Genomic DNA, 13,816 nt, shown 5'->3' with positions numbered 1-13,816 from the left:
AGGATGTAGCCGAGTCTTGGGTGGTCATGTTGTAAGCCGCGAGTGAGCGTCCGCTTCGGAGTTCCGTGGCGAGGACGGGGATCGCACAACTCCACCAAATATGTTACGTGAAGGAGACTGACTCAGAGGGGTAGTCACCGATGTATTTACAGACGGTTAGGCGAGCAGCGCCAGCCACACAGATTAGCTCGTGCCAGTCTATCTGCTTCGTCTTCTTCAGCTCTCTGCACTGGCACGTAGCAATATCATGCTTCTGAAGTTGTCCGAATTCCAGTCTGATATTTCAAGGGGAGCTTCCTGTGCATGCCAAACCTGTACTTACACTGTAGAGTAAACCCTCGTTACAACGAAGTGGCTTTATTTAAATGATCGCTTTTATCGAAGTGTCGCGCAGTCCTGGCCCCAATATGTGTATTTTAGACCCAATTACTCTGTGCATGTCGATAGCTTGCTCAGCTTAGAGCAAAGTAACAAGTTGCGAATCTGCATTCAGTGCCGCGAGCAGGCGACCGCCGCCGAGCCGAGCGGCCTTTTTTGCGCTGAGCGAGCGATGTTTGTGCTAGCGTCGCCAGGCTAAATCACGCCAGTGACGACTGATGCAAATGGCGCGAGTTCCAGCGGCGTGGATTTAACCCTCCCCCTCTACGCCTACCTGGGAATGGAGGCGCTCGCCAACATGCTAGCTGAAGAGTGCCTCCATGACTCGGAGGCGGACAAGTGTATCGAGGCACTCTATCTAGCTGGTTGCTTACCACTACGTCGCTAGTAGCGGCTAAGCGGTTGTTCCACGTGACCAGCACGGAGGCTTAGCGTGCTCACTGGCCCCTGGTTTATTTTCATCCATGTTAGGAAGATGTACATGCGCGTGTTTAGTGCGAGGTCTGTGTGAACCTGTGATGTTGTGCGTGCGCATTGTACGGGTGTAGTGATCGAGTGAAAATGGCACTGCCGATGCCTGCACGAATGTGTCTGACATTGGAGTAGAAATTACAACTGATACGGGAGGTGGAAGGAGGAGGCCGGCAGAAGTCTGGAATCTCGAGACAATTCAGAATACCACCATCAATATTATCAACGGTTTTAAAGAATAAGAATCTCATGCTGGAAGGCTTCGAGAAGAGTTTCTCAGCCAAACAGAAGCGAAACATCATTGTATGTATCCTGAAGTAAAAAGCGCTTCTTGAATGGTTGAAGAACGCTAGAAGTACAAACCTTGCTTTAAATGGGCCTGCATTGACTACAAAAGCCGAAGCCCCAGCCGTCTAAATGGGCAAGCAAGATTTGAAGTCCAGCAAGGGCTGGCTTGAACATTTAATGAAACGGCACTGAGTGCCTTCAAAGTCTGTTGTTGGGGAAAGTGAAGCAGTGGGCAGCGTCGTCGTAGACGGATGGCGCAAGCATCAGCTGAGCGCCCTACTTTAGCAGTATGAAGATAGAAACATTTACAACTTCAATGAGGCGGCATTCTTATACAAACTGTTGCTGAAGCTCGTGTACATTATCAGCCTCATCACGCGGAACCTCATAAAGACGTAAACAAAGCAAAGGACGCGTTACAGCGCTGTTCGGTGCTAATGCAACGGGGAGGACAAGCTCCCTTTGCTGATACGGGGGAAGTTGGCAAAGTCCTGGTCGACTAGCCGGCTGATATAGTAGACTTGCTTCGAGGCCCTTAGAGAAAGATGAGCCACTAGACCAACAGCCCCACGAAATACCAACAGTGGCACAAACCCAGGAAAGCCTCCGTCTGTTGCAAAATAGAGTGGAGGGGGCTGGCGGCCAACAAATAATTTGCCTGAACAAACTAGAGGAGGTTGCTCAGATTTGGGTGCACGTTAAAGAACCCCAGGTGGTCGAAACTTCCGGAGCCCTCCACTACGGCGTCTCTCAGAATCATATTGTGGTTTTGGGACGTTAAACCCCACAAATTAATCATCAAACTCTATACTCTGTTTCATGTGTCCCTAGCACAGACGAGCAAATTCAACATAATCCTCGAGCGTGCACTGCTGCGAAGCGAGATGTATACTGCCCATGCGCGGTACCCATTGTTTGTCCTTATGACCTTTACGAGCAATATCGCAGGATTTTTAATTTTCTGCGTGTTGTAGCTGTGATTTGTACGGTGATTTTGCCACATTTTCTGTATGAAACCATTGTTGTGGCTTTATAAAATTGAAGAAACAGTTCCCACTTGCTTGTGTTGTTACATGCAAGGGATGAAAAAAGTAAATTTTTGCCTCGTATGCATCAACTTTCTATTTATAAAGTACAAACAGACCCAATACTGTCTAAACTTTTATGTTTAGGCTGTGCAGCCACAGCGCTGCAGCAAACTAAGTCTTGGGTTCTGATTAGTCCGTGTTGGTAGAATAGGATAGGTGGACAAATGAGCGCTGTAATGGCATCACCGAACCGAATGAATCAAGCATTTTTTCTGGAGTTATTTTTCACATTACCCGACACTGTATCTTCCAAAGGTCCCCCCAGAATTTAAAGCACCTGCCGCGCTGGTTTAGTGGTTGCTATTCTCACTGGCTGACCTGTAGGTGTTTGGGATCAAATACGGCTGCAGCGGCTGCATGTTTATTAGAGAAAATGCTTGAGGGCCGGGTTCTTAAATTTAGATGCATGTAAAGAACCCCAGGTTGTTGAAATTTTTGGAGCCCTACACTATTGGCATCTCTTGTAGTCGTGGTTGGGGGGTGTTAAACCCCATCACTTATCAAGTTTCTAAGTGAAGCCTTTATTGCCTGACTTGTCTAGCTTATGACAGTGATGTCAAAAAAAAAAATCCTGCTCAATCACGCAGCTAGTGTGCACCAAAATTTAATCAAATAAATTTTCTTTGCAAGGCTGGGGTTCAAAACCTGGGTCCCCATGACCCAAAATAAGTGCCGTGAATATTAGGCTACCACCCATGCTTGGTCATTGTGTACTCTAAAGCACAATAACGCATGTCCAACTGTACAAAAATAATATGGGAGCAGTAATTCGCTATGGTGCTTCATTGAAATTCCCTAAAAGAGCCCCTAAACAATCTCTTATATTTTTTCAAACGTTTAGGGTAACCACTCTCATTGTGTGAAGATTATCGTCACGATCAATGCCGCACGTGGCAATGCTATGAGCTGCAGGCACGCCACAGATTTCGGGAAACAACCCCCCCTCCCCACCTCTTCTGTAGGTCTTTCTGACCTCCGTTTGGCATCGAGAAGTTGAATCTGTGATGCATAGCGCAAGTCATGCTGCGATTGGTCATGCGCAAACCTACGTATTCTGGTTAGTCTGCATGCACTTGCCCGCACTTTTCGTTTGTGTTTAGTCGTGTTGCAGAAGGAACGGCGTCTAATTTTGCGCGGACGTGCTATGGCACTGCGTGTCGCCATACAGATTTATCATGTTGGCAATCCTTTCAAGGTGTGTGCTATGGCACTGCGTGTCGCCATACAGATTTATCATGTTGGCAATCCTTTCAAGGTGTGTGTGCAAAAGCACGGGCCTGCAAGACAACAGCGGTTAGCGAACAAGCACGGAGTTGGCATAGTTGTGCCAGCTGAAATAGGACGATGTTTCGAACAGCACGTCAGCGATGATGTGTGCCTCTCGAGCCTGGGAGGGACACTTTGCAAGGAGGGCAAAGTGGCTTTGGGAGAGGTGACCAGTAGAGCGTGGTGAAGGAAAAAACCAAAAGGAGTGATTGCAGGGTTTGGATCATCAAACATGCGTTATGGCGCAGTTTCGAAAAATTCTCGTGGAGACATGTTCGCTGTAGTTCATGCATAACTTGCCCACCACATTTGTCCGGTGGTTAAAGGGCCCTTTAACCCTTCCGTCACCTTGCGGGATTCCGCAAAACTCATTTGCAATTAAAATATTTCATGTTGACAGTCTAAAGTGATCCTCTGGACAAAGTGTAAAGCCGATACCAGGAAGTCCAAATGTGAAGAGTATATCGACTTCAAGAAAATAATATCTAACCCATGTTTCTATGATCGTGTGATCGTATTTTTGTTGGCCCATTCTACATCGTGAGACTCCATGCTGATTCAGCAAAAAAAACAGCGTTTAGGTGGAGGCCTTTACCGATCAAGAAAAGCAGTATGTCAAGTATACCCATGCCTAGGCCTCTTACCCCCTTTTCCCCGATTAGGGAAGGGCTCCCGATGGAAGGGCTCCCGATTTTCCACATTTTCGTTCCACATGTTAGAAATATCAGAATACATTGTTTGCAGACTTTTCTTGAGTGGTGAGTAGTGACAGTGGCAAGTTGCCGTTCAAGAATTGAAGATGCCTACCATATATGCACTTACTCTATCCTTATTCTTCAATGAGGTTCCTTTACATGAGTAGGCTCTTCTGCTATTAAATGATCAAGACGTACATGATTGCCATGTACATGATTGACGTACATGATTGGCAATTTTGCCGCCTCCAAAATTGCCAATTCCAAGTTTACACTCTTTTCTATGAAAGCCCGCCCCTAACTTGGCACCCCGATCATACAATGCACCCATGCAAAGCACCTGAACCTGAAATTAGTCATTGAAATTAGCCCTGGATAAAGGTTGCTCACCGAACTGTGTGTATAAAGGTGCTCAATGAACCTGACAATTTACAGGGTCCTGCAAGCAAAGGTGTGACCCTTGATGTCTGTGTACCAGGGTGGCACCATGATGAAATAGGCAGTTTTAGCTTCCAAGACCAGTGTTTGTTTCTTATAGCTGTTACGTTGGCCTATCTGACATGCTTCCCTGCCATGCTTCCACATTGCCATTGTGTTCATGCCATCATTGTAACCCACTGCGCCACTAACGAGAAGACTTTTTGAAGTCCACACGCACTGTTTTTTCTTGCAACAAAATTTTGCTACTGCCGTCTTGAGATATTGGTTGTTCCGGAAAAATGATCCTCTCGACTTTGCCCGGTAATTTTTTATTCGCTGAAGGGGCGGCTCTCAATTTTACGGTATTCGTCTACTGGACCTTTAGTTGCATAGTCGTGTCGCTGGTTTCCAGTTGGAAAACTTCAAATTGCTAGCTAACGTTGGCACATATTCTGACATTAGTGCTTGGGGAAACTTCATTATTAATGTGCTTAGTACTTTCATTAGAAAGGAAAAAGGATGTATGGTTGCTGGAAACACCTGGCATAACTCGCACAAATGAATGGCAGTCGTGCACAGTTCAGGAGGTGGTGCTTGTATATTTTTTCTTAAATAAGTGCAACGAACAGTCTGGTATGGTTGTCATTAATAATCTTAATAATTGTCCCATCAGTTGAACACTTGTGCAACAGGAGCAGCACTAAAAGCTTGATCATCTGCTTCGCAGAATGCTGCTGGGTACCAGAGTGACTCCCCGGTGGATAGCGACAGTGGTGCCCAGAGTGTGCGTACCAGCTCACCCTGCAGCACTTCGTACCTGTCTGCCATTGAAGGAGAGAATGAGGAGGAAGACGATGAGAAGGGAAAGAAACCTGGCTGCAAAGATGACAGTACCCAAACGCCCTTGCCGCCGCATCGCCAGTCACTAGGCACACAGGCGGTACAACCAACACACAACGCTGAGTCCCAGACTGAAGGATCAGAGCTTGACCAGGTGGGTGGCTTGGGCTGGCAAGGGTATTGCATAGATTGCGGGCTGGAATGGATGCGGGGTCTTTTAGAGAACTGAACATTGAAAGTGATGACTTCTAATAATTCATTTTTTTTCAAAATTACTTTTGGAAAAGCAGTCTTCACAGAAATAGTTTAGACTTCATTGGATGTTGGGAATTACGGGAGTGTAGGTTTGTCGATGGTCATTGTAAGTTGTGGAACTGTATCTGATGTGCAGTTTTTGTAATTCGGCCTCGATTCGTTCTGCAATAGTTTATGGCTTCGGCAATGCCGGCAGTCGTTTCTGCAAAACATGTCTTAAAGGGGTTTCTTAAGCAGGCTTTAAGGGTAACTTTCGTGGAAATTATGTGAGTGAACAGACTTTTAGATTATTTAAGAAATAGACATTTTGTACGGGTGCAAGAGAACTAGTGTGTGCATTTCTAGGATGGGAATGACATTCATTTTTTTTTTTTTTATGGAACCGTGTGAATTAGTGTAGTATGCAGCAGGTTCAGAAATGAGGTTATAGACCCTCGCGCTATTTACAAACACAGGTCCTGGGTGCCTCCCGAGTTTTGTAATGTAATAGCAATTGCAAGGAACAAATGCTTCAGCAAATGACTGATTTATACAGCTTTTCTTCCTGTGATTGACCAAATATTTTAAATTTTTTTCCTAGCTACACACATTATGAATTAGTCATTGACTTTGAATGCCTTCCTTTTACCTGAAAGAGGAAAGTTTTTCTTATCCAGTACAACTTGAATATACAACCTTCTTGCTTCGGTGTTGCAGAATGATAATTGAAGTGACTGGTAGTCTGTTGAGAAACAGCAACATGTGCTGCTGCCATTGCAGCCTTGAAACTGAGCAAAAAGATGATTAAACATTTAGCTTGCCCTTGACTCTCCTGTTATGGCAACGTTCTTGTCGTGGTTAGAGCTGCATTTTCTTGATTTGCAGATTACTGAGCTGGAGCTACAGCTGAGAAAACGAGACGCCAAAATTTTTGAACTCCAGGAGAGGCTGGCATGTATCCAGGAAGAGCACGTGTAAGTTTTTGGGGTCTTGGCCAGGGCTGAAACAAGGCGCAGCAGTTCAATTATGAGGTTCAGGTAGTGGGAGGCTCCGGAAATATCAATAATTTGTGATTCTTTAACATGCATCTAAAGCTTGGTATCACGGCGTCTAGCATTTGGCCTTCATTAAAATGCAACCGCTATTGTTGCCATTGGCGTGTGGGTACAAATGCATAGTGAAAAAAAAAAAGCACGAAAATGATGAGGATGAAACAGAATAGCGCTTTCTCCCGCTTCTTCCGTTCTTTCATTGTTGTTTTTGTTTTTTACTACAACCTCCATTGCCTGAATCTAACCCACGGCCGAGCTCAGTAATCGCTGTAACACCGCAGTTGGACTTTGCAATGGAAGCACAATTCCAGTTTGTTTGGGCTGAACTTGTAGTTGAATCTCAAATGATACAATTATGGTTGATGCGAATTTCGTGATATGAATTTTAAGGTTGCTTTGGATGGACTATATTATATCAGTGGTGGATCCAGCCACCCATTTTAGCGGGGGCGGTCGCTTGAATTAACACAGGAAAGGGGGAGGGGGCTGGTCATTACTTTTTGTTTTTACTAGCACAAAAACCCTGTAATGGCATAAATACTGTTAATGTGTGCTCAGAGTGTGGTCCCACTCATTTGTTTTAACTGGTGATGGCAGGTGGATGGCAAGCACTGAAGAGGGGGAGGGGGGGTTTGACAGTCTTTGGTGGGGGCGATCGCCCCTACAGCCCCCTTTGGATCTGCCACTGCATTATATAAAACACAGTTTTGAGACCAGTTTTCCGGCCACGCAATAGCAGATTGCCTTTTTGTGTCACATCGTTGGCTACACCGGCTGCTCTAGCTACCAATCCAAGTGACGTAAACAACCAGCCGCAAATTAAACATTGTGGCAAAGGCGTCGGCAGTGGATCGCGTCAGGACTATTGCGAACTACCTGTGCTGCACGTCAAAGCTTATGGCCTTGACAAAGACACGTTCATTGAGAGCCTTGTTTTTATTGCGATCGCTGAGAACACCGAAAAAGAAGGTGCAGCAGCAGCGAATCTGCATGTCCCAACGTGTCTCACTTTTGCACTGCCAGCTAAATCCGTCACCGCCACTGCGTCCGCTTGTTTCGTTTCTGCTCGCGTATCTTTCGAAACCACGTTTGTAAAGGTGTAAACAGTTCCTTTCAAAGCTTTTCATGCATAACTAGAACTCTGTACGAACTTTAATGCTCAGAAAATGGGCCAAATGGAATGAATTCTCAAGCAGCGATGGTGGCATGTACGAGGGGCAGAACAAATTTGAGCATTTTCGACTTCTGCTGATATGGTTTTCCGGCTGCTGTGACGTTTTCGCTTGAATTCTCCAGTGCGAAATCTCCAGGACTGATTTTTTTTGGTCGACTTTGCGGCAAGGTTAATTGTCTTAAGTGGCAAAGCGAGTGAATTTCTAGTGAGCTTGGCCGCTTTCGCTCTCTTTGATGTCAAGTGTGAACGCGCTGCGCCAGCAGCATGAGTGAGGGAACCGCAGCACATTATTGAGAGACAGTGAAGGCGAGGAAGTTCACAAGAACATCGTGGACATTTTTCAGTAAGAAGTAGTTGCCAATAACGTTATTGTTCATCTTCATTATCAACTTTAACTTCTTCTTGGTTCATACGAATTCTGGATGATACGAATATTTTGCAGACTCCCTTCGAATTTGTATTGTAGAGATTCTACAGTATTTGGAAAAGCCCTGAATGCTTATTTATTCAGTTCTATTAATGGTAGTTCTGGCGCAGGAAAGTTTTTTAGACGAATCCTTTCTGTGAAGAGCACATATTGCGCCAGCCAACTTGCACCTGATTTTTGTAGGTACTACAAAATACAGGTTGAGGCATGCCGCAGGTGTTTGTTTGCCCCCTCATCTCTGAAGCCATGTTATCTTGCATCATCCCCTGCAAGTCCAACCAGTGGTGTTCTTTTTCCCGTCTTTCTATGAAAAACTCATTTTGCTTGCATTTGTTACGCTCGTGTCAGATCTGGCCAGATTCAGCTCCTAAATTTGATCGGCACCTGTCAGAAAATTTGTTCTACATAGTCTAAAATTATTTTTTAATTTGCCTATAATGCTCCCCGGCATCGTATAAAGCAGTGGTTCTTAGAGATTGATGTTTTGGAGACCTCTTGTGGACTAGTGAAAGTTATGAGTCCTCTGCTGCTGGTAGTGAAAGGGGAGGGGGGGATCTGAAATTAACACATGCAGTTCAGAAAAATTGATGGACATGATTGGTGTAGATTCATTATGACAACTTGGCAGTGCAAACAAAGTAAAATGGCTCACAAACAAGCGCAGACTGAAACTGGTTTATTCGTAGAAGAAATATATATATATAATAAAACACGTGAGGAAAGAGGGTTACACGAGGAAGAGTCATTTGAAGTCAGCTGCTGTCCAGAAATGCAACCATGCAATCTAAAAGCGCTATAGAGTGCGAAAAGACGCAAACATCAGTGTTCTATAAAAAAAAATTACGACTATCTCCCCGAAGGTAACCCTAATAAGATGCGAAGCAGCAGTGATGTGCACGGCGTTGACCCGTTAAAACGGGCGTCGACGCGGGTGCTGGAAGAATGGTTTGAAGCAAAACCCAGTGTAGCATCTACTCGAGTAAGCGTTTGTTTGAAATGCAAAGACATGGCAGGTGGTAGGTTGGGTTTCATGTAAGTTTCGTTGCAGATAAATGAGCAGAAAGAGTGTTTCCACTTGTCAATCGGTCGAGCGTTGCAGGTGGTGGAGAGGGCGAAGCGAGAGGTGTTGCGAGCGGGCGGAGTAGCCTGCAGGTGTGCGCGTTGTGGTGAGCATGCTACGGGTGAGGGAGAGTGATGTTTATATGCAGCTGTGGCCTGAGCTACCGTATAAACTGGACTATAGGTCGAGTGGGAATACAGGTCGACACCCCAAGTTCAGGTTACCGAAAATGAAAAAAAGGAAAACAACCCAGAACTGCCAAACGAGGTTTATTCGCGAATTGGGCGCATCGCACCCCCGATCGTCGGAGCTCCCCTCAACCACTATCACAACTGTTCCTATTCCTCAGACGAAGCACCACTGTCTTCTGAAGACAAGAGTTTGTAGCTGGCTGCCTCCCAGAGTGCGTTGTCTTCCGTGCCGTACAGCGAGTTGCTCTCGGAAAATTTCTTAAAAGCATTTTCCACCATGGAATCTGGCAAGGAACACCAGACTGAAAGCACCCAGCCACAAACAGTAGCAAGCGGAGGCCTCTGTAGGCAGCCTGTCGGTGTCTTTGGGTTGTCGCCTGACATCCACTTTTGGTACTCCAGCTGCACACGTTCCTTGAACGGCTTGTTCAGCACAACCTCGAGCAGTTGGAGGGTGGACGTCATACCACCTGGTATCATGGTGAGGTCAGTTTTTCTATCGCCCAGTGCGCACTTCACAGCGTCGGTTAATGACCACAAAACGCATCTATCACCAGCATGCTGCAAAGACGGAGCAGTGCACCTGGCCGACTGTTCCAGACTACTCTATCCATTCGAGCATCATGGCCTCGTCCTTGCATCCCCGTTAACGCGAACGACAACACCGGGTGGGAACACTTTCTTCAACATTGTCTTGCGCTTGAAAATGATGAAGAGCGGAAGCTTTCTACCGCCATGCATTCCGGCATGACGGTGAAGCGCGAGTGCTCGTTGCCAGTGGACAACAGCTTCATATCCTTGGCGCCACGCTGCAGGATCATGGTCGATGAAAGAATGTCAAACCACACGGGGGTCTCATCAGCACTGTCAATCTGCCCCATCATGTAGTTGTTTTGCTCTTGAAGTCTGTTCACGAAGCCCTGAAAGTTTATAAGCTTGTCCTTGAACTCGTCTGGAAACTTCTGACAGATGGATGTGCGCCACCGGAAAGAAAATTCTTTGCATCTCATGCATCGACGCACCCAAGAGTTTGGTGCAGGAAACTCTTCTCTAGTGAGCCCAGCTTCTCGAGCGAGTTACACAGCTTTCTTGCGAATGGTATCCCCGGTCTTTGGCAGCGAGCATGCGTGAACTTCCTACACAATGTTCCCTAGCCTAGCTTCCAGCTGTGGATGAACCGCACTTCGCCCACGAAATTACATTTCCTTAGGATCGCACATCTGCAGCTTTCCTTTCTGCGCCCTCCAATAGCGCAGGCTTTTTTCTGATACACCCAAGTGGCGCTGAGCTGCCATATTCTTATTTGCTTCTGCAAACTCGACAACCTCTAGTTTAAACGCAGCTGAGTACTGCCTTTTTGTACCGCTACTCGTATTTAGTGAACGAAAAAAAGATACTAAAAATAAAACCCACTGTCAAGCAGAGGGAAAACTTGGGACAGATCGGAGGCAAATCACGAACGCAAAAAAAAACAGACAAGAGAGAAAGAAAAAACAACTTATTAGATTTGGATGCGGATATAGCCGTGTCCGGCTTCTCATGCACATGCAAGCCACATGTTGCCAGACAGTAGCGCACTGACGGCTAGACACCCCTATAAATCAGACGAGGGGCAACTTTAGCTCGTTCTTTTATTGGAAATATCGACTTATATTCTGGTTTATACGGTACTTGGCACCATGCCAACACCTGTGACGAGGGGCACGCGTTGCTGCGCGTTCATAAGGATGCGCATACATACGGTGTTACACACGAGTTGAAGATCTGCTTCGAATCTTAAAAGGGGCGTCAGCAGTGTCTCTAATATTCGTGCCATGATGGGCGTACGAAACAGGTGTGTGTGGAAGTTCTGGTGCGCAAGCACACATTCTGCAATGGGCAGACAAGTGCAAACCTGGTGCGCGTTGTAGTGCTTTCTCAAGCGCTTATTCAGGCAGCATCTAGGCTGCCCGATATATACCCTGCTGCAAGACAATGGCATGCATGAAACATTCATTCGCCGCCGAAAATCGCAGCAGTTGCAAAGTAGAGTTGTGATATCAATCATTTTACTAACTGTCGAGCAAATGTTGTTTATTGCATACTATTGTCTTGCAACAGCGTATTACAGCGAAAGCTGTTAGATCACAACTCGGGTCTCTCGCAGCGCCGCCTCCGCCGGTGTCCATAACCTTTGTTGCAGGAAATAAGAAAACCCTAGTACCAATGACACAGTGGGATTCGAACCCGGGTCTGCTGGGTGCCAGCCCAGCAGTCTACCACTAACCTACGCCAGTGTTAGTGACTTGTTGGTAAACTTGCCTTAGGCAGGCTTGTTGTCGGCAAAGCAATCGCGGTAATACGACTTACAAAGCGTTTTAAAACAGGGAAAGAACAACCAGTCGTTGCACAATGCGAGTAGAGTAACGAGTGGGCCGTCCAACGCTCCAACACAATACAAAAGCTTGTTCTTGTTCTACTATTAACTGTGGCACGCACCCACTTCAGGCATCATTCCTCATCGTCGTCAGCTGCTGCATGAACAATTGGCCCAAATTTTCTGCCAAATGTTTTGCGGATACCACGCTTCTTAGAATGACAAAAAATAGCATAGGGAATGCCGGCCTACTAACCTAAAATTTTTATTATTAATGCTGTAGTGGGTATCAAGCTTGTGGGCTTGCAGCAGTTACCCAATGTGTGTTTAGAAGCCGCACTGAAAGGCTGCTCTTCTAGCTTTCGCTGCGATTGCTGCACCTTCCACACAGGCCTGGTGTTTTTATATTAGGCAGGCTGGATGCCACCTGAGCATGCACTTGCGAAAACAAAAATATTTAGTTCGCTCGATGCTGCCGGAAGAAAGGGAATGTGTGATTCTATTTCATGACATTTTTTTGTTAGCGTTAGCTGATTGTGAATTCCTAGAAGTGTGTGTTAATGTGTTTTGGAACTCTTTGTTGCAGCCGTAAGATGCAGAAGCTTCATCTCAGATATGAGACGCTGCAGAACGAGTCACTTGGGCCAACAATGCAGCATGAGGTTAGTGGCTGTTTCTTCGTTCTTGCGTGTGCACGAATGAATCTTCTTAACAGTGTGAGATGTCAAGGGAAACTCTTAAGAAATTTGAAGAGTGCGGAGCTTGGTGAAATGAGTCTTTTGTGATGAAGAATTAGCAATTCATTTTAATTAAAGTAAATGTACTTTTAATCATGGAGCAACAGCGCCTCTTGTGTTATGCTTTTCACTCTTGCTCACCAACTGTCTGCTTATCAATGGGGCCATTGATCAGGAGCGAAAAGCATAAAAGGCATCGAAGGCAATACTCTGCGATAGCACCCCAGGTTAGTTTGACCTTGTTAGGAAATCTTGCCTGTTACACATGAGACAAAACTTTTATTTCAATCCTGAAATTAGCCTTTCCCAAATTATTACAACATGTGTCTGAGTCTGATAGGACTGACTACAATGGTTCTTCCAATACATCCAGTGTTAAGCACCCCATAGACACAACGCTGCAGCTTTTTTAGCGGCGGGTTGCTGTCACCATTGGTTTTAAATGCGTGTTAGATGGCTAGCTACGTTTGAATTATGAGGTGTTTGCTCATTTCAGGATCAGATGTTTTTGCTGAAATAGAGTTAAATAAAACATCTCATGGACTGTTGTTGAAATAGCAAACTTGTACATTTATCCTTTTTTTGCAATAAAGGCTGCCGATGGCCAATCACGACTCCCAAGAACACACGAGCCAAATACTATAGTGCAGCACGTGGCCTGGAACTGACCATTTGTTCTCAGTCAGCGAGAAATCGCTTTTTCTCTCGACAGACGATGCTACAGGCTCAAAAATTATTCGCAGGTCAATTGTCTGACATTGGCTGACTTGAGCATGGCAGCTTGGTTGTTACTGGGACAGCTACAGGAGGCTGCGACTTGTTTACCTGTGTGTGTACGATCACACTGGAAGGTCGTGCATTTGAGGAACAATAAGGTGCTCAAGGTCGCGAGGCTTGCTTGAAGTGTTTTCTTCCCCCGTGCCATCCCTCCCTGCTTAGCTTCCTACACTTCGTTGGGACGACAGAAGAGAGAATCCTTGTAACTCCGCTTATACTGGACGCATCCTAAAATATTTTTGGCGGTGAATTCGTGAGGCTATAAGCTCTTCTAGTGAATCCATTCTATGGCTACTTGGAAAACTGTTGCAGGTCCCCTTAAGGTTAAGAGTGTTCAAGTTGTCAGTGCTGTGTTTGCATTT

At 45.7% G+C, this 13,816-nt stretch overlaps 1 protein-coding gene across 1 annotated transcript in view; it reads left to right on the top strand.

Annotated features, from left to right (window-relative positions):
- The window catches only part of LOC119171908 (uncharacterized), a 167,224-nt gene that overhangs the window by 18,866 nt on the left and 134,542 nt on the right, over window positions 1-13,816 (top strand). The window contains exons 9-11 of the mRNA XM_075893030.1: window positions 5,334-5,600; window positions 6,566-6,654; window positions 12,527-12,602. Of these exons, the coding sequence (XP_075749145.1) occupies window positions 5,334-5,600; window positions 6,566-6,654; window positions 12,527-12,602 (432 nt within the window). The remainder of the gene's footprint in view (window positions 1-5,333; window positions 5,601-6,565; window positions 6,655-12,526; window positions 12,603-13,816) is intronic.

Source organism: Rhipicephalus microplus, chromosome 4 (genome assembly GCF_043290135.1).
Source record: "Rhipicephalus microplus isolate Deutch F79 chromosome 4, USDA_Rmic, whole genome shotgun sequence".
Taxonomy (NCBI): domain Eukaryota; kingdom Metazoa; phylum Arthropoda; class Arachnida; order Ixodida; family Ixodidae; genus Rhipicephalus; species Rhipicephalus microplus.
This window is presented reverse-complemented; position numbering and strand designations above follow the sequence as displayed.